This window comes from Fulmarus glacialis, unplaced genomic scaffold (genome assembly GCF_000690835.1).
Source record: "Fulmarus glacialis isolate BGI_N327 unplaced genomic scaffold, ASM69083v1 scaffold2823, whole genome shotgun sequence".
Lineage (NCBI taxonomy): Eukaryota > Metazoa > Chordata > Aves > Procellariiformes > Procellariidae > Fulmarus > Fulmarus glacialis.
Genome location: NW_009202088.1, coordinates 3,050 through 22,203, shown reverse-complemented (window position 1 = coordinate 22,203; position 19,154 = coordinate 3,050). Strand labels below are relative to the sequence as shown.

The window sequence follows — 19,154 nt, the reverse complement described above, 5'->3', positions numbered from 1 at the left end:
AGCTTGCTGACCCTCAACTTAACCTGTGAATCTGAGTATTCACAGAGTTGCCACACTGCACAGGAGTAATAAGATTGAAGTAATAGACTCTCAGCTTTCTAAAACTGTATTTCTGTAGTCCTTATTTGAAATAAGTCAAGGAAAAAAATTCCTAGAAGAAATTCTGCTGCTAAACAAAATTCTTCTGTTGGACAGAAAGCCAGAAGTCGATCATCCTGGTGCCTTGGCTTTTAGAATGGGAGAGGCTTTTAGGAGCTGAAGGATATTAGCAAGAAGGAAGATCCGAAACACAAAGACTTCAAGAATCCCCGGTGATTTCATAGCAGTACAACTCAAGTCTATTTTGAAATACATGTTACACACTTCAAGAGCTCATTGCAGAAGGATTTTCTTTAAGAAGCTCAGTATCTTCAGGGCATGGAAGAAGATACGAAAAAAGTTGGATCTACAGACATTTCAGGGACTATCTGCATAGTTTATTTAATGTTCTTTTACATGCACAAAGCCTACAGACAGATTTTTAATAGGACTGACATTAATTGAACCAACCCAATTACTGGTAAATGTTCTTACTATATACCGCCACTGAATCCCACCATGACCCCCAACCGACTTGTGTCTTTTTGCTCTTTGGAACTTCCGTATAATATATGATGGCCCTATGATGAATTACACACACACACGCATGCGCGCACACACATGCGCACACACAGCCAGAATGAAAAAATGCTTGTGTATAGTTCCTATGTTACAGCCTTTATAAGTCCCATCCTAAAAGCTGACCTCCAATTGCTCTTGCAATCCTTGACTTAATTTTCTTCCCAAGGCATTCATATATAAGAATCTAAGAATCTTCAGGTCAGTTAAGCCATTGAACACTTTACAAATACCAGAATAAACATGCTTTGCAAAAAAACCCGTTTTCTCTTCATATCAGTATATCTGTAAATTTTATGCTCTTTTCCTTTTCTCAGATCCTCTAATACTTTCAATATTTGACCCACACATGCACATTCTCCACAATAAATGAAAGCTCTTCCAGATATCATTTAGGTTGATGGTTTTGGTTTTGGGGTTTTTTTGGGTTTTGTGGGATTTTTTTTTTTTCTTCCCCCCCCCCCCTTTTTTTTCTTCTTTCCCAGCTACAAAACAGCTTCCTATAACCTTTGCCTGGGGGGGAGTAATACACAATGGATTCAGCTGTCATTTTAATGGCATACGGAATGTCTGTAGTTTCTGTATTCCAAGGAGGGTAATTTATAAGCACAGCTCTTGCTGCAGAAGTGGATCTCTACTGCTTTCTTCTTTTCAGTACTACAGTGCTGGAAATACTTAAATCTATTATTTCCAGCAGCTGTTTTCAACACCATCTGTGTAAGCAAGGACTGTAAAAAGGCATACTCTTGAGGGTATCAAAATTAGATAAACCACCTTAGATTTACACATACCCATCTGCACATAAAGCAGCAATCTGCCTTTGGGAGTGATACACTAATTATGATACGTGCAAACAAAATCTACAAAGAAAGAAGCTACACAAAGGTGGTGACAGTCTTCCTGGGTATGATTTACATCCTGATACCAGTCATCCTGAACAAAGGATGCTTATTTTTCACATACTCATGCCAGTTAGGCTGTGCTTTGGGAGGTGGGGGCTTCTCCCTTCCCTTCTGTGATAAATAAAAATTGTAACACCCACATCTCTAACAGTTTCAAACATGAACTTAACATGATGCTGCACCGAAATCTCTGAAAACGTGGTTCCAAAATCCCCATTACAATTAAGCCACTCCTCTACCAGATGCTGCGTCCCTCAGCAGGGCTGTTGTCCAAAATTACAGTGTGGAGAAAAGATCACTGTCTGGATTGCAAATAGCAACAGTTGCTATTCTATTTCTTGCGGCCAACTCCATTTCACTTGGATGCACCTTGTGCTGACATTCTTGCCTTATAAAAGCTGACAGACATGCAAAGCCAGTGAATAATATGCCTTGCACCAGCACAGTATCAAATGGCAAAAATGCTTGTGGCTTTGGATAGCAACATGGGCATCAACACATAACAAACTGGTAACCTAAGCAATCATATATGGCTTTAGTTTCCCTTTACTAGTCTTGACCAAACAGCAGTACATCTACAGCATGCACTATCAAACCAGTTCTAAAGTTAAAGTGAACAACTAACGAATCCCAGAAGACAACTCCCCTGCCCCAGACTTAAATCAGTTCTCTCCTTTCAGTGTATTCCAGACTGCTGCAATTCAACAACTTCTCATTTCTCATTCAATTATTTAACATCAAGGTTCTGAAAAGTAAGGAAGAAGTAATGCCTTGTACCTGGAAGTTCCTACCCAAAAAAGCAGTACAAATAAAAACAGTCTCCATTTTTTCAATGTAACAACCTTTGGGGGTTAACAACATTATTTTCTTCAATTGTTTTGGGCTATAAATTCAAGGGAAAGTAATTTAACCACTAAAAGCAGAAAAAGCAGCAATAAATAGAATCCAACGAAAAAACTGTATTGCCAGCACCTCTCCTGAAAATATACATTTTGTTCTTTGATCTCAACAGCAAATAATTTTAACCCAAACTCTTGACACTACTCTTCTGAGAGGAGTCATGGCTAGGGGAAGAGAGGAGCAACTACCTTTATTGGTACACTGCATTTGCAACGTTGTCCTGGAAATGGGAAACTCCTAGCCTGGCAAACTGTGAAGGGAGTCAAGACAAGCAGAAGCCTAGCTACATCTTTGCTGACCAAGAAACACGTTTTTAACCACAATCAAAAAACATGCATTGGTTACCGAGTGTCACATTGGTGCAGTTTTACTTTAAGGTGCACATGCAATCACAAAAGAGAGCTTTGATCTCACTTATTTACCTCATGGCATGATTGATCTGTCTCCTCTTAAAATCAACAGTGAAATATCCAGTATTCATCAGTTTTTTCTTTTCCATTTTTATACTGTTGATTATAAGCAAAAAGGACATTTCTCTTGGCCAAGGCAAAGCCGCACTTGGTCTCTCCAAGGAAATGAGTTAAATTGCCTTCTAAGATTCTACTGTGTCAGAAACAGGAAACAGAACAAGCAGCACAAATTTCAGTTTTATTCAAAACCAGGTTTGATGTGAAAATACACCATTTTTAAAAAAAACTAAGAATCTCTAGGAAGAGTCCACCACTTCCATAAAGAAAGCAAAGAAGCCGAACGTTTAATCAGAAGAATAGCTAGTTTTTCCACTCGGCTCGCTGTGCATAAAGGCACATCGACCACCCGTGAAAGACAAGACCTCTAGCTATGCAACAGGCTTAGTGTCTGGAAAGGCACTACAAGCTTGCCATTACAGCTTCATCCTACTTACTTCAAGCTTAAATTTGATCCATCACATTTCTGGAGAGTGACGTTCAGGCTCCGTGATTTATGCAAGTGGTTCCACTCTGCCCCCCTTTTTTTTTTTAAAAGCCATTTTTTATTATTATTATTTTCTTAGACAGGCTTTCCTCAGCTGCTTTACATTAAGTTCCATGTCCAGCAAACTATTTTGAAAACTACTTTCTAGGATGCATGTTTTTGCAAAGCATATCTTGATAAGCATATCAGGAAAGGGAGAGTAATGTGCAACAAGGCAGCTCTGTCAGAGGTTGGGAATGCAGCTGCCTGGCCAAAGCCTTCCACTGCAGCCGGAACGGGTCAGAGAAAACCTCCTGGCTGCCAGGAACTCTGCATGCTGTCCCTCACTACTGTGATCCAGTCACAGGCTTTTCACTCAGCTTCTAGTCCAAGCCTGAAGTCTATTTATCCCCATTCCTGTTTCTTACACAGAGTCTACATCCTCCATTTTCAGAATCACTGGTTTAACAGAATTCTCAGTCTGTCTACAAATGAATCCAGCAGAGCTGACTGATTGAGAAAATATAAGATTACGACCTCAATGGATTTCAATCGGACTGAAACCGTCTTCATTTGGAACACTGAGCACCAAGTGGGTAGCTACTAGCATCAGTCATGTCTGATGCGGTCCGAGTTTGAACCAAGTGATCAGATACGCAATAATGTGAGATAAGACACCCGAAAGAAGATGGTGAGGCAGCTAAGAAACCAGGAATTCAAACTGAAGTAACTGACCTAACTTGAAGGTATCTATTGCACCAAGCATCTTCCTTTGGAGGGACAAGCAAATCCATGAAGTCTAGCTACTTTTAAAGGAAGCTAATGGATATTTCTGAAGAAATTAAAAGACTTCTTATAGTACAGGTAAGCTTTATCCTAAAAGTTCATACGCCAAATTGGAAAAAAAAGGGAATGATCATGCAGAAATTAGATTGAGTGGGCAACATTGATATTATGTACCATGTTATTCAGCAAGCTGTGTTTTCAGCTGAACAAGGAAACAAATAGAATTAAAAAGTAAGAGGACTGTTTCCAGTGTCTCCAATACCCAAAAGAACACTAAAAGCTTTTCAGTTATTTTGTTTGTTTTTTTAAACCATGCAAGGCCAAGATGAATTGTATTAGTGAATCATGAAAGAGGTTGTCATCTATCTCCTCTCACCACAGCAGACTCACGGCATGGTACGCAAGCTAATGGTTTAATTACAGGGCCCCAGGAAATGAGAAAGGCAATAAAGCAGACGATCACAGCAGGAACACATTAATGGCCTTTTTATCTTACAGAATAAATTTGTTTATCTGCTATTTCAAAGGTCCAATGTGGCAATTAACTCTTCTGTTTGCAAACTGACACTAACGTTTTGTGCTGCAGCTATAATTAGTTACCATCAGCATGGCACCGTAGCAACTTAGAATGTTGGAGTTAGCCTAAGCAGCCAGTTTCTGAGAAACTCAATCCCTTTTTCAGGCCCCTTGCTTCACCGAGAGCCAACTTTTTAGGTCATGTGGAATCTTTCAGCTTTCCACAAGTTAAGGTTTCTGCATCAAACAGAAACTGGAAAGGCTATTTTACAAAATCACCATCTCCTACACCATTGCTACTGAAAAGCGTTACACACACAACTCAGGAATGTGGAAAGGATGAAACATGCTGAAGATACTATTTTCCTACTGCAGTGTCTAAAAACTCTTCCGGGATCAAAGCAGCAACCACAGTTTGGGTTAATGTCCATCATTTACCTTTGGAATGGAAGGCTGAGAAAAAGGCATGGGAATATTCACGTTTTAAAAATATACTCTACAAATTGTTGATTTGGTTGAAGGAGATAAATGCCTATATTATTCCTTTTCTTTATTTGAACTAGTAATTTCCAGAAATTTTGAATCATATGCTTCACCTTAAGACATGATATTTACATCAGTTTTCTACCTTGGTAAGCAAATAGAATAAGTAGAAGTAATTACATGTTATAAATTGACATAAAATTCAAATAAAAGTGCACTGTGTGAACAGCTATGCAGCATTACCATTTAATTTGAAGCAGTTTATTTAATACCCACTGCCAACCCAACCTAGAGACACAGCTTGCATTTTAAAAGCTTACTTCTCCTTACAGTTATATAGTAAACCATACAGAGCTGCTTCACACCATTTGAGGTGCCTCTAAGCAGGAGTAATCCACATATTCTCTGAAGCTCAAATCATTTAAACAATTCTTTCTAGTTGCTTAGCTGTTTAACTTTCCAGGGTTTTTTTTATACCTGTAACTACAAACGTGTTTTATATATCACTGACCAAAAGGTAAGGAAATCAACAGTTTTAAAACAAATTTCTTCACACCAAATAATCTAAAATTCTGTATTGTTACATAAGACCCACATATTTTAACTAATTAGTCCTTGTACAGGAGAAGTATATAGTAAGAGTAGTACAGCCTAATAAAAGATAAGGAGAATGAGGGAGGCCAATCAATGAAGGAACTATAATTTTAGATGTGCTGTATCAACAGTAACAAACCAATCTCCACAAAACATTTGGATTTTAACATGCCCTTACTTAAACAGGCAACTTCATTTCTTGGCATAAGGTACTTCCACAGTCCATCCTACTTGTTCCTTAATTAACATTTTTCAAACCATCCACCATCTGCTTTATCAGCTAGCACAAAAATAACATACACTTTCAACCTTTCAAATCTATGAGATCAAATTCATTGCTAGTTTTTTATTTTAGCGAAAAAGCCGTTAGCAAACGTTGAAAGACCACTTCACTATTGAAACAGTACCCATATATTTTGTAATATATATTATTTTGCATTCCTATTGTCATTTTGGACATCTAATTTTTTTTGCCTTACAATCCAATCCTGATTTGTTGAAGCTGAAATTCAGAAAGCATATCTCAAACATGCACTTTATTTTACAATTATACCCAGACTGTGGAGCACAACAGAGAACTTTATAGTTACAGTCTTCTGGGATACTCTCAACTGGAAGCAGTCTTCTCACCCCTTTCTAAACATATACACAAACACATTCCCACTTCAAGCCTTTATTTCTGCACTTATACTTCCATTCTCCATTAAAACTAACCAAGTAAACAGACAGTGGGAAACCTACAGAGAAGAAAGGGAGGAAAAAAAAAAAAAAAAAAAAAAAAAAAAAGGCAAGCAAGCTTAGCCACAATCTGCCCCCTCATTCCATTCCCATCTACTCAGCCACATAAATATTTTTGCAGGCACAAAGAATGACCAAAACTACTTCTTAACCACTTAAATCTCATGTCAGATTATAATGACACTGAATTTGCAGTCCAAACCTAATCTGTTTTCATCCCAGTCAGCACTGCTCCTCAGCGTGTCACAAATTTTGCAGGTTAGAAATTATCTGCAGTTCAGTATCTGGGGATACAAGCAATCCTTTCTAATAAGCTCTTGGAATAGAGAGACAGAGCGCAAAGCACACAAGAGGTAAGAATTGAAATTATTCTCTTATCCCTCATTGCATTCAAAGTCAAGTCACTAGATTCAACAGCTCCACCTCTAACAATCAGACTCATATTGCAGGGCATCCTGCCATCAGACATGCCACATATTAGTCACTGTAGGGTACTCCAGTGAAAAACTGGCTAACTGCAGTTTGCCCTTCAGATAAACACCAGCAGACAGAATTAACTTGGGCTAAATCCTGGGATTAGCTCATAGACAGTTTGTGCTGGGCTGGGGGGAAACAGAGTGATAGACGAATATTAAAAAAACAATAACAAGAAACTGTCAATTGCCAATCAGAAATAAAACCCAATAATGGTGAAAGTCAGGTATGGAACTGGAGAAACTGAACTTCCATCATTTGTGCAATACAGCCTGCTTTCTGTCGTTTACATCTTCCATTCCCATATTGCTACTGCATCTGTCAATGCTGAAGGCACAAAGCCTCTTTAATTTCTACATATCAAATAAAATGAGGTTTCATCTCACAAAAGAGGCTTCACACCAGCCTCAATAATTCTCCTAGTGGCAGCAGTAACCTACACAGAGCACACATTCCTACCAAATGCCAACACATATTAAGAGATAACAGCTAGCAAAAAAGGCACTGTCCTGTCTTCACTTTTGTTCTCATTAATCATTGGTAAAGGAATAGGCAGAAATTTTAAAAAAACATGCTGTCTAGAGAGAACTTTGGAAGGGAAAACAAATATCAAATAATTCATCTGTGCCTTCTTCAAACACTATTTGAATCAAAATAAGCAGTAGTTTTATTTTATGATGTCTGAACAATCAATTTAACCGATATAAAAGATCTGGGGCTTTCAGAATTGACTCCACAGGACCAAATTAACATTAAATATACAGTCTCTTAAAATGCGTGAGTCTGGAAAATATATCTGCGCCATCTGTAGACTGGAATGACAACAATGAGAACACGTTCGTTACTGAGAGCAGGGTGGAGCAGGCATTCTTTATTTGTTGGAACGTGAATAACACCCCAAAGACACGTTTAATACAGGCTTCTTTCCTAGGCGTACGTTGCAATCAGATACCTGGCTATACTGTTTTTATAAGACAGACTTTCAGGGTTGTTATTACAAGAGATAAATGAAGGGAAACGGACACTTCCAGCTTGTAAAGCAGTGCTTGCTTTTCAAAGCATTGTTTGCATTTTTCAAATCATTAAAAGGGAAGGAAACCAAGTAGAAGCTAAGAACAGCTCATTTGGAATTCAACCGGATTCTCTCCCCACTGTGGAATTTCAACCCTGTACTGGGAGAAAGGTTGGATGGGGGAGGGAGTTAAGCTCAATAGCACCAGAGAAAAGCAAATGCTTGCTCACAGAAGCTGCTAGAAAGCCACTCTCACCCTCAGCTGCTCTTACAGATCCAAGTGCTATAAATACCATCTCTACAGCTGGTGTTCTGGGAGAACAGCATGCCAGCAGGCTTTGCACCAAGCAGGAGCTAGTCTAACCATACTGTTCTACCTATCTGAAAAGCTGAACCAAAACCATTCCAAAACTTCCACTGTCAACTGACTACCTGAAAATGTCCTACTGCAAAAGATGCATATCAGGTCTAAGTATGCAGCTGCCTAAGTACTTGGAGTTGAGCTGAATTCTTTCCTCACATGTTTTCTGGTTCAAGGCAGATAAAACAATATCTTCCTTCACCCCTTGCTTTTACTTGACTACATCTCCAAGAGCCAATGGCCTTCTCCAAAGGCTATTTTGACCTTCAGACACATGCCAGCACTACATTAAGAGGACATCACGTAGCACTGGAATCCTGGGGAGTCAGTTCTGCCAGCCTCAATATCTTAAAGATTCATATAGTGAAAATATCCAATTCTTCAAGTAGTTCCCAATTTGCATTTTCTTTACTTCTACTTGCATACTGAAAAGGTGGCACATTATTTAAGCATTTGATAAAAAGAATAATCTCTAAAGCCCTAGTTCTGTGTCAGTGGGCACTAATTCTGAAGGGGCAGCACTTCACACAGTTTACTCACCACTGACAGAAAACTTTTCTGGGTCCATTAGTAACATTATCTTTCTCTACTATAGTTCTGTAATAACTCCCTAAGAGTTTTTTAAATGTGGTCCAACTGCATTTAACATTAGCTGGAACATCCTAGCCATCCCACAGTCTTGCTCCAGGCCCATTATTTCTACCGCTAACATTTAAATGTTCATCTTGTCCCACCTCCCCAAAGTCACCTTCCAAAATAGATTTTTTTTCAACAGTGTGCATAATTAACACTTCTCAAGTTATTTTTATACAATCGTGAGAAAAGCTTTAGAAGGAAAACCAAGCACCTACAAGAATTCCAGTATTTTTTTTCTTCTCCAAAAAAATATTCAAGACTTGTAACAAAACATATGAACTGTCAATATCATACGGCATTCAGAGACAGTGATTAAGACAGACATATGGACAAAGCAACAGAAATCCCTAACCCTGCAAAACACAAAGAGCTCTAATGTTCATATGTAAGTCTTTGCTCGTTGTCTGCGTTCAGCATTACCTCTGCTACCATCTTATGACTCCCACTCCTAGAATGACCCAGTACTATTAGAAAAAAAAAAAAGAAGCAAAAAAAACACTCCCCACCAAACTCCACTCCTGGAACAACTATTTAAAGAGAATAGCAATTGCCTCCATTTTCTCTTTGAGACAAACTTGCATTCAAGCATTCTCTTGCCTGCTACAGGACTTGCAACAAATGTAGTAAGTGGTAGCAGGACAGTGTTCAGAAGAACTTGGGTGATCTCTACTATTGTGACTTCTTTGACTTGCCTTTCAAACCAGTTCCCAATTCAACCTCAACTGCAAGACAATTCATACATCCTCCACATGACACACAATTTATCTTCCCATAAAACAGCCTGTTTTGATAACACATCTACCATGAATGCAATGTAGTATTAACATATTGGACAAGCTTTCACCTAGCTTTAAACACAGTTACAAGGATTTACAGACCAGAAAAATCAGGGTAGGGGTTAAGTGACTTTCCTCCACTGCTGTTATTTTCCCGAGACAACCTCATCATGCAAGATGCAAGCATAAAAAATTGGAAACACTTAAAAAAAAAAAAGAAAAAAGAAAAAAAGAAAAACAAGCTGTATGTGGAAAAAACACCACACAGGACATGCTTTAGGAACCAATGTTTTTTGGCAGGCACAAGTCATGAGAAATGGGGTATGCCTATTTTTTTTGAGATATCTAAAATTATTCATTTTCAGAAGACAGATTGAGTGTCAAGACTGAAATCTATGAAAATGAATCCTCCCACCTATTCTATACTTTCATTGAAAATGTCTCAACAAGAGAGGAAAATACAGTAAAGTTATTAGGTAAGACAACTACAATGAACTCTCTTACTTGTCTTTTCTATCTATGTAGCATATGCTACTTTAATTCCCGTTACTTTACTATCTACATGTACTTAGTGCTAGTCTAAATACAAGCCAGTGTCTTATAAGGACTTTTCTCATCAGTAATTTAGACCAAAGATTCTTTCCATGATACAAGTTCCTCAGTGCAACTATCCAAACTATGCTTACAGAATACTACTGCGGGGGGGGGGAACCAAACAAACCCCAACACACAACAAACCAAACTTCTTATTCTCCTGAAGGCATACACACACAACAGGGTTTCTTTTCCATTCCAGTGTGTCTTTTCATTCAGAAAACAGTTAAAAATTAGATCAGAATGAAAAGGATCAGCAAACCATACTTCTCCCCCCCCCGCCCCTTTAGGATTAAGCTTCTTTAAAAGAGGTTACTACTTTTTACAGCTACGTAACAATGAAAAAGGCAAAATTTAACAATATCCCCTGCCAATGTACTGGCTGAATTACTGATGAGGTTACCTTGCTCTATGAACCTGTCAATAGTTTTGACTTTTGTATTATTTTTCAAATATCAGCAATTTTGGTATTATATTTCAAATATCACTGATTTAGACAAGTAAGCCATAAATCAAAAGCCTTTTAAGTCCTGCTTTCCCACCCATTTTTATTTTGTTCCAGAACAATTGCATACAGCAGGACACATCTTAAAAGAAAAAAAAATTAAAGAAAAAACGCAAACAGAAAAGGAACTCAAATTAGATCTAATTAGATGTTTTTCTACTAATTTTTTTTAAGTTAAATGTTTAGGTTTAGACCAGAGGTTTAGAAACATTAGAGAGAGAAAAAAAAAAAAAAACAACCATTAGAAGAAAAATATTTTTTTCCTCAACCTCTACAAATTAACTCCAGAATGCCTTACGAAGTTTTTCTGATGCCAAGGATGCCTGCTTGAGAACCTAGCTGCCATATGTCTACAGCAGCAGCTGTGACTATTGTTACTGGCAGATGGGACCACTCCACTGTGCCTATTTTCATTAAACATCCAATATCCTAAGCAGTCCACAAAAGGACCTTCCAACATTACTGAGCCACAGAGACTGTTACTGAGTTAAAATCCCAAACAGGTAATTTTCAGTCCTACCCTGAGGATCCAGTTGCACTCATATCTTTCAATATAACCTAGACCGTGCAGGTGCATTTCTACATGAATACAGTTTATGGCAAATCAGAATATACAATAATCTCAGATGAACTACAGTGTGAGAATTTTGCTTTAGCCTGTCCCTGGCACCCACAAGATGCTAAAACCTGTTTTCATTCATCTAGTGCACAATTAATGTAACATCAGTTGCAGAGGACATATTCCAAGTAGGATACTTCCTTACTTCCCTGCTTCATCAGTTTAGTTTTCTACATACTCCAGGGACGATACTTCCTTATTTCCCTGCTTCATTAGTTTAGTTTTCTATATACTTATTCAGCTTTTTAAAAGAACAAGCTAGCTGGACTCTTTGCTAGCAATGAATATTTAAATGCTGTCTTGTAGCTACTAGCTTGAACCTCTGCTTCATTTTCATTTGTTTTTATTTATGCATTATTTATTTACAGACAGAGGATTATCAAATAAAAACCCAACCAATAAAAAAAAAAAAAACAAAACAGAAAAAACCCCACACCACTAGGGAAGTCTTTAGCTTAGCTTTTCCTTGCAACAATCCGAGGCAGCAGCTGCCAACATTGTTTGTGTTTGTTACATTTCAAAACCTGACAAGAATGAGTACAAGAACTACTGACACGCAAAATACTCTTACATTTATAGCTCACCTTTCATCCCATGTATTACACAGCAGAATCTTTTTCCCACTCACCACAAAAACAGTAATTTACGGAGTGGACAGACAATAAGTAATTCATACATTGTGGGTAAGATGCGTTGGTGTAAATCATTCTGACCAAAAAAGTGAAAAAGCAGGAGTTAAAGACAAAACATATTAAATCAAGATACGCTGACAACCATGATCTATTCTTGAATTACTCATTTCAAAAAGCTGCTTGTGAGTTTGACCTAGAGCATGATAAACCACCTATCCAGTAACTTAAAGAAAATAATTTATTTAAAGACTGACAAAATTAAACAAAGTTATCTCAGAGGAAAAGACAAAAGTGTTATTTCAGAAGTTTCAGTCTGTTTCAATATTAAGTGGGATTTTATCAATAAACCACAACCACAAAAAGCAACTTAAAAGTCCACTGATGCCAAGTTTCACTTGAAAATAGTCTGTAATAAGCAGAATATGAAACAAACAATATATTAGGCAGTGTCAAGCTAACCAATAGTAAGGACTGCTAACAGAGGGATCACCCTAGGGAATTAATTATCAATATGAAAAGTCCTCAGAGCCCACTAACTTTTCCCTTCTCTCACCAGGAACCCTGGTACAGCTGACTACACTATGGGCAATGCTACAAACAAAGCTATACTGTGCCTACTCCTGAGTGGGTATGTGCACATGAGACTTATGGGCATACGTTCGTATTTACTAGTGACCTCTATACAATGGACAATATAGCTATGGTCTTCAGAATATAACTCCAAATGAAAACAAAGCATTTAGGTCAATTGAATCCACTTGCATAGCAGGTGCTTCTAAAAACAAAACTTATTTTTTTTAAGCTCGTATCTAAGTGATAATAATAAAAAACAAGGATGGTCTTAAATGAATCCCACTCAGCTACTGTTTTGGTAGAGTTTTTTAATTAGTAATTTGTTGTTGACACCACCTCTTCTTTGGAAAGCGCTTTGCATTCCCAAGTTAACTTAAGTAGTAGGATTTTGCAAATTCTAACTTCTCCTGTCTTTAAGAATTCCTCTATTATCTTCTATTCTCCTACCCCCACTTCTCCCATGTCCACTGAAGAACTTTTGGCAGTATCATTCAAATGGATACCATCTGCAATTAGGTATGAGCCGAGCAGCATAGGCCTTCTGCCAAAATACCAGCCCCTTAATGCAATCAGCACATGTGACTTCAGCTGGACTGCACAATTTCATTTTTGCAACGTATATTTTAAAAACATAAAGACTGACAATTCTTTAAGTGCAAGACACTACTACTGCAGATCAATACCTTTGCAACCATAAAGGGGAAAAAAAAATATTTAGTCTTGTCATCTTAGTATAGCAGACAAAAAACCCCCCACCAAAACAAAAGAGACGAACAATGTTTCAAGCACTGACTTTAAAATTCCCATATTTTGAATCCTTCCAACAGAAAAATAGAAGTCCCAATTATTCACAGTAAGTGCTCTTAACATTGTGGGTTAAAGACCTTTGCAAGAACTCTCTTTTTCTGAGATTAAGACATATATAGAACTGTATTCAGCTGCACTGTCATTTTTTAAACACTGAAAAATGATAAAGATTGAGATCTACTATCGGTCTTGATTAAAGGCCTTGATCTTCTATGAGGAAATGACATAAAAGCCAGATAGGATAACAAGTTAATTCTGTAGGAGACCTCAAGTCCACAACAAAAATATACTTGTTTTGCTTCTAAGGCAAAGTTAAACTGTGTAACAAAATTGAGAATAAGCTTTCTAACACAGGAGGATGTTTTGTTTTGCTGGCAAACCCACCATGAATGACGGGCAATCCCAAAAGCTGTAAACAGCCAAATTCACACAAAAAACTGACAAACAAAAGCAGTGTGTTAGGCAACAACCCTGGTGGCATTCTGAAGAATATACTTCATTATGGATGTCAAAAACCACTCCTTTTTTCATACATTCATTAAAAAACCATAAATTGAGTACACCTGTGATACACTTTATCATCTGTATCTCTGTACTGTTTTCCTTAAAATAATCCTAAGCACTTTGCATCAGTTTCTCTGTAATGTAGTCTCTGCCTATATCAGCCAAATATTTACAAAACTCAGACTTGGACAAAGTTTAAACTCAGGACGCACAAAGGATTTGTAGAATAGCTTGGCCAGTCACTACATAAAGAATTAAAGTTCAAGTAACAGTCAAAATCCCTTCTTAGCTATCAAACTTCACGCTGTCTCATCAATCCTGTTCATCACAATAGTCCATTAGGCTTTAATTCCAAGATAAGGGAACTTTAACTGGCTTGGAGGCTTAAAATAGTCACTAACCAACATATCACTAGCCTCTCAGATATGCCTTCTGTCAACTTGATTAGCGCACAAGTGAAAAAATAACCTTCTCAGAGGCAAGATATCTAAGCCTTGATCATTTCACTAGCACATTTGAAGATATGAAGCAGGAACTCCATAGGCTAGAATTAGCCTGATTTCCTTTTATTTTGAAATTGCTGCATCAGATAGGAGAGTCAGATACATTAATGTCACTTTCTGTAGTCAGCTTTTAGCCAACAAGTTCTGAATTTTATAATGAGGAGTTCAATAATGTAACTGTGAGGCTGCAAAGACTGAGGCATCATGAAAAAGAAAGAATCCTTGGCAGAAACAACAGTACCCATGCCCCGAAATCTAACATGTAGCCTAAAAGCATACCAGAAGAATTTCAGCTTAAAGTTATGTGCGTCAGACAACTTCGTTAGGAAGATTCTTTGGAGAAAAGATTCCTGCTCAGGTTTTTTGCCCACCAAACAATGACTTATCCGTATCTTTTATTATATGATCCTCTTCTGTTCAATGAGTAAAATTACTCCTCTATCTATTGCTTTCTTCTGTATTTCTTCCTCTAAATACAGGGGAAAAATAGCCCACAGACTGTAAAAATGTGTAACTATTGCAACTGATGATTCCTTTCCCACAGTCTGTAATGGCCCCTGATGACTTAAACCTGACCATCTGTCATATCACCCATCTTGTATCAGAGCCATAGGACTCAAATAGAAGGCTACAGATTAGAACATTTCCGGAGCACAAAATATAGCAAAAGCTATAAAGAAGTTTCCAACTAGATAAATCAGGAAGTATTCTTCTCCTTTTGAAAGCTGATGCAGTTTCTTGAAAATGCATCTTTGTAGTGCAGCCCTAGCATTCAGAAACAGAACCAGTGTCTTCTGTCTACATCACATTTCAAACTTAGACAGACAGATTGCCAGAGATTCACTGGTCACCCTTGTCATTGTAGCACAAACAAGCTGTTTCCACAGGCTCCTGGAGTTCAAAAGTCTTAAGCGTCTAAAATTATTGCTGTCATGTCATGACAGCAGCAAGAAAACCTATTACAGGGGCACCCAGTGGTGCTGCTGTAGTTCAGAGCTTCGTGGCATTTCGATAACAAATGCCATCTAATGGAGTCTACAGTTCTTCCATTCTACAGTGGTTTGGTCTGAACGTTGGCAGGCAACGCTGGGATACAAGCACCTGTTTCTACACGAGATGACTTCTAAACATCCCCCTCCCCTCAATTCAACCCAAAAAAAAAGTTTCTTTGGGTAATATTCCACATAAGGTCTGAAGATAAGAATTTACTGCACTGAAAAGCAAGCCCTCTTCTGTACGATGTCTCTCTTCCAACGAAACCATAAAAGTTGTATATAATTTAAGTGACCACAACCAGGACTTAAATTCCATTGCAGAAGCAGGCTGAAGTACCACCTCGGCTAAAAAAAAAAAAAAACAAAAAACAAGGGAAGAGCCTGTATGAAACCTCCTTTATATTAGCAAGCACGAGTAAATACTCAAGTAATCAGACAGCAAAGTTACTCGGTGTTCTTGGAGTGTTACTTCCTACAGCTACAGACAAGATGACTCTATTTGATTACCTAACAATGGAAAACTACCATAAGAAGAGCAGTTTATAGGTATAGCTACTAGTCTACACGTGACCAACGACACTGCAGCAAATGGTATCAATACTGCCTTGACCTTAAGAAACATGTTAAAAAAAAAAAAAAAAAAAAATCAATCAATGGTGTGCCCATATTCAGTTTCCCATAGAAGAGTCTTCTCCTCCAAATTAGACCCACAATAATTATTTAAGAACCCTAACACTTCTAATTGGTCAGAAATAAGGTAATTTTATGTAGTCTGTTATTTTGCCATCGTTTAGACATCTAATCTGGAAAGCATAAAACTTGACATTCTTCTCCCCTCAGCTTTCTCATTCAAATTATGCTCCTAAACCAAGGCACAGACTGCAGAATAAGCACACCAAGAACTAAAGCACCAGACTCAAGCAGGAGTTATACCACAATTATCACGTGGTGGTCTGCAACGTATCCCTGTATCTGTCAGTCCACATGATATTCCCACACACTGAAGTTAACAAAAAGGTTTTCACTTTGGTATTCTAATCTTTCTGTAGAATTCTCAGCCCACCACAAGCAAACACCATAAACAACTGCGTCAAAATCAAGATACTCGTGATTTAGACTTTCTAGTCAAATTCAGAAGCAATCTAATTTGTAATGACAGCCTCAGAAGAGAAGATTCCCTAAAAGAGTAATTCCAGATAATATAATGTACACAGTACTCAGTTTAGTCTGACAAAAAGAAGAGGATTAAGCAGAAAGGGAGAGGAGAGAGAAAGACTCCCTTACGAGATTAAAATAAACTTACTGGTTGAATTGCCTTGCATCTGGATGATACATTTGGATTCTTTGCTGGTTTCTCGGGAATTGAAGGGCCGGACCCGAACAGCCACCTTCACTGAAGCCCCCGACATTCTGGTTGCTTGTAGTGCAGCCGAGAAATTGAAAGTGAAGGGGTCAAGAATGTTTCAAGTTATCCTTCTTGTTGGTGTTTTCTAAAGAGAAAAATAGAATTTAGTTATTTACAGCTATTGCATTCAAGATGTTGATAAAATCAGGGAGGCTCAAAGTTGTTTGATAACTTCAATTTCTGCTCTGCAATCACCCTCCCCACCCCGAAAGCGGTCACTTCAAAGACAGAACTGGCAATACACTTAACAGCACCTGTACACTGCCTCCCTAGTCAAAAGTTTCTGTCATCTGAAGCAGTTCTTTTGAAGTGTACAAACATACTTGTTTTCACTACTTAGTTTTCTTCCCAGAAAATAGGGACACGAATACCAAAATGAAGATCTGGTTGCACCATGTGTCAGGCTTAACCTAACAAAGGTAATGTTAGCAGTAAAGATACAGCTACTTAGATTTCAGCATGAGCTAGCTACCATATAGCTACTACATATCTAGCTGTCAACCCTTGCTGCCACAATGCATTAGCAATAATATCAAAACTAACACAAGCGTGATGGGCCATATCACACTGGCTTTCAATACACACCATTCCAGAGACAAGGGTTTACCCAACAACCTTAAAGAACCCTTTGCAGTCCTGGGAAAATCCTCTTTTCAAAGGAAATAAAAACTCATTAACTACTTGTACATCTAATGATTAAAGGACACACTACTCTGTAAGGAAGAAGAGGAAATAAAAATTATTGCTTTCAGGGTAAATATTACTATCTATCTTCAGCAAATGTTCACCAGTAAATTCCTCTTCATTATCAAAATACTTGTTCAAATCCTACTGCATCCAAATGTCGGAACACTTTAGTTGGTAGGAAACTATCCCTGATACCCACAATCCAAACTTCAAGGCACATCTGAGACAATATTGAAATGTAGGGGTAATAAAGACTGGTTCAATTGCATTGTCCTCGACCAACCTTTTCCATTAGAAGAAAATTTTTTAGTTGGTCTACAATTTAGCAGTTTAACTTATTGCCACGGGACACTGTCAGTACTGAAGTTAAACAGACTCAAAAAGCCGAAAGATAGATTCAAAGAAAAAGCCATCAAGGTCTAGTAAAAAGCTACCACCCTTGGCTAGGAAAGCCTCCATGCCACAGACTCTCAGAACCTGGAAAACTATACTGAGAAAACATGATTACATGGTTGATTTATCCTTATATTCTAAATCCCTGCTGCGGCCACTGCTGAAGACAGGATTCAGGGCTAGGTGAGTCTTTGGCCTGACTCAATGCAGTCATTTCTATCTTGAATCTGAGTTCACATGGGCAGAACTCTACCCTGCACAAGTCACCATGCATGGCCCAGAAATCTTGACATCTTCTGTTCTGGTTATCTATACAGCACATACCCAATTCAATGCTCATTTCAGGGTTGCAATCACAGTGCCACAAAAGTATAAAACTTACTAGCAGATCTAAAGCAGAAGCATTTCAGCTCTAAAGTAAGTTCTACAGCTGGTAAAAATACTTATACATGCTTAATTCAAGTTATGACACATCTTCACACAGTACAAGAAGTTTTTAATAAAACTGGAGTACTTCATTAATGCCACCACATGGTGAAGGCAGAAATTAAATGACTCCACCAAGTAGAATAAGTAATTTAAAGCATTCCTTATTTTAGCAGGTACCTGAGGTATCTCACCAGACTGGAAGAATAGGAATGTCTTTAGGAACAAGCCAACTGAATTTCAATATCAGTGGTACTGCAAACTGATAGAATAATGATTCATGAGACAGCCACACAGTCAACTTTAGCTTAGTACAGAATTTTGAGAAGTTTCACTAAAAACTTAGACATGGAATAGAGCAAAGAAGTAATGGGAAGGAATTCGCATGATCTTCAAAGTTTAATGGAGATTCTGGGTTGTTTCAGAGGACCGCTTTATTCACTCTTGCTCAGAGGTGCCTACTTTTTTGTATAACAAAGTGTATCAAACATGTAACTTCATTATGAACCTTCTTCCTGAGTAGCTACTATGTGGAATTTTTGCTCTCCCTTCTTAACATGACTCTTGCGTAAGTACCTGTGCCCTCACATGAAAGCTAATCCTGGTACATCCCAGCAGTATTATTCAACCGGCCCTGAATATTGCTGCTAGAAAACAGGAATGTTACTGTACATGGCCACTAAGCATTCTGGTTTTGAAATACAATTTAAGAAATCTATCAAGTGCAAAATCTCTGTTATTAT

General features: G+C 37.9%; 1 protein-coding gene across 3 annotated transcripts in view; it reads right to left on the bottom strand.

Moving 5' to 3' along the window:
- The window catches only part of KIF1B (kinesin family member 1B), an 88,390-nt gene extending 71,398 nt beyond the window's left edge, over positions 1-16,992 (bottom strand). For all 3 annotated transcript variants that reach the window (XM_009574145.1, XM_009574146.1, XM_009574147.1), the window contains exon 1: positions 16,804-16,992. In XM_009574145.1, coding sequence (XP_009572440.1) covers positions 16,804-16,909 — 106 coding nt within the window. In that variant the 5' untranslated portion in view covers positions 16,910-16,992. The remainder of the gene's footprint in view (positions 1-16,803) is intronic.
- Between the last annotated feature and the right edge of the window lie 2,162 nt (positions 16,993-19,154).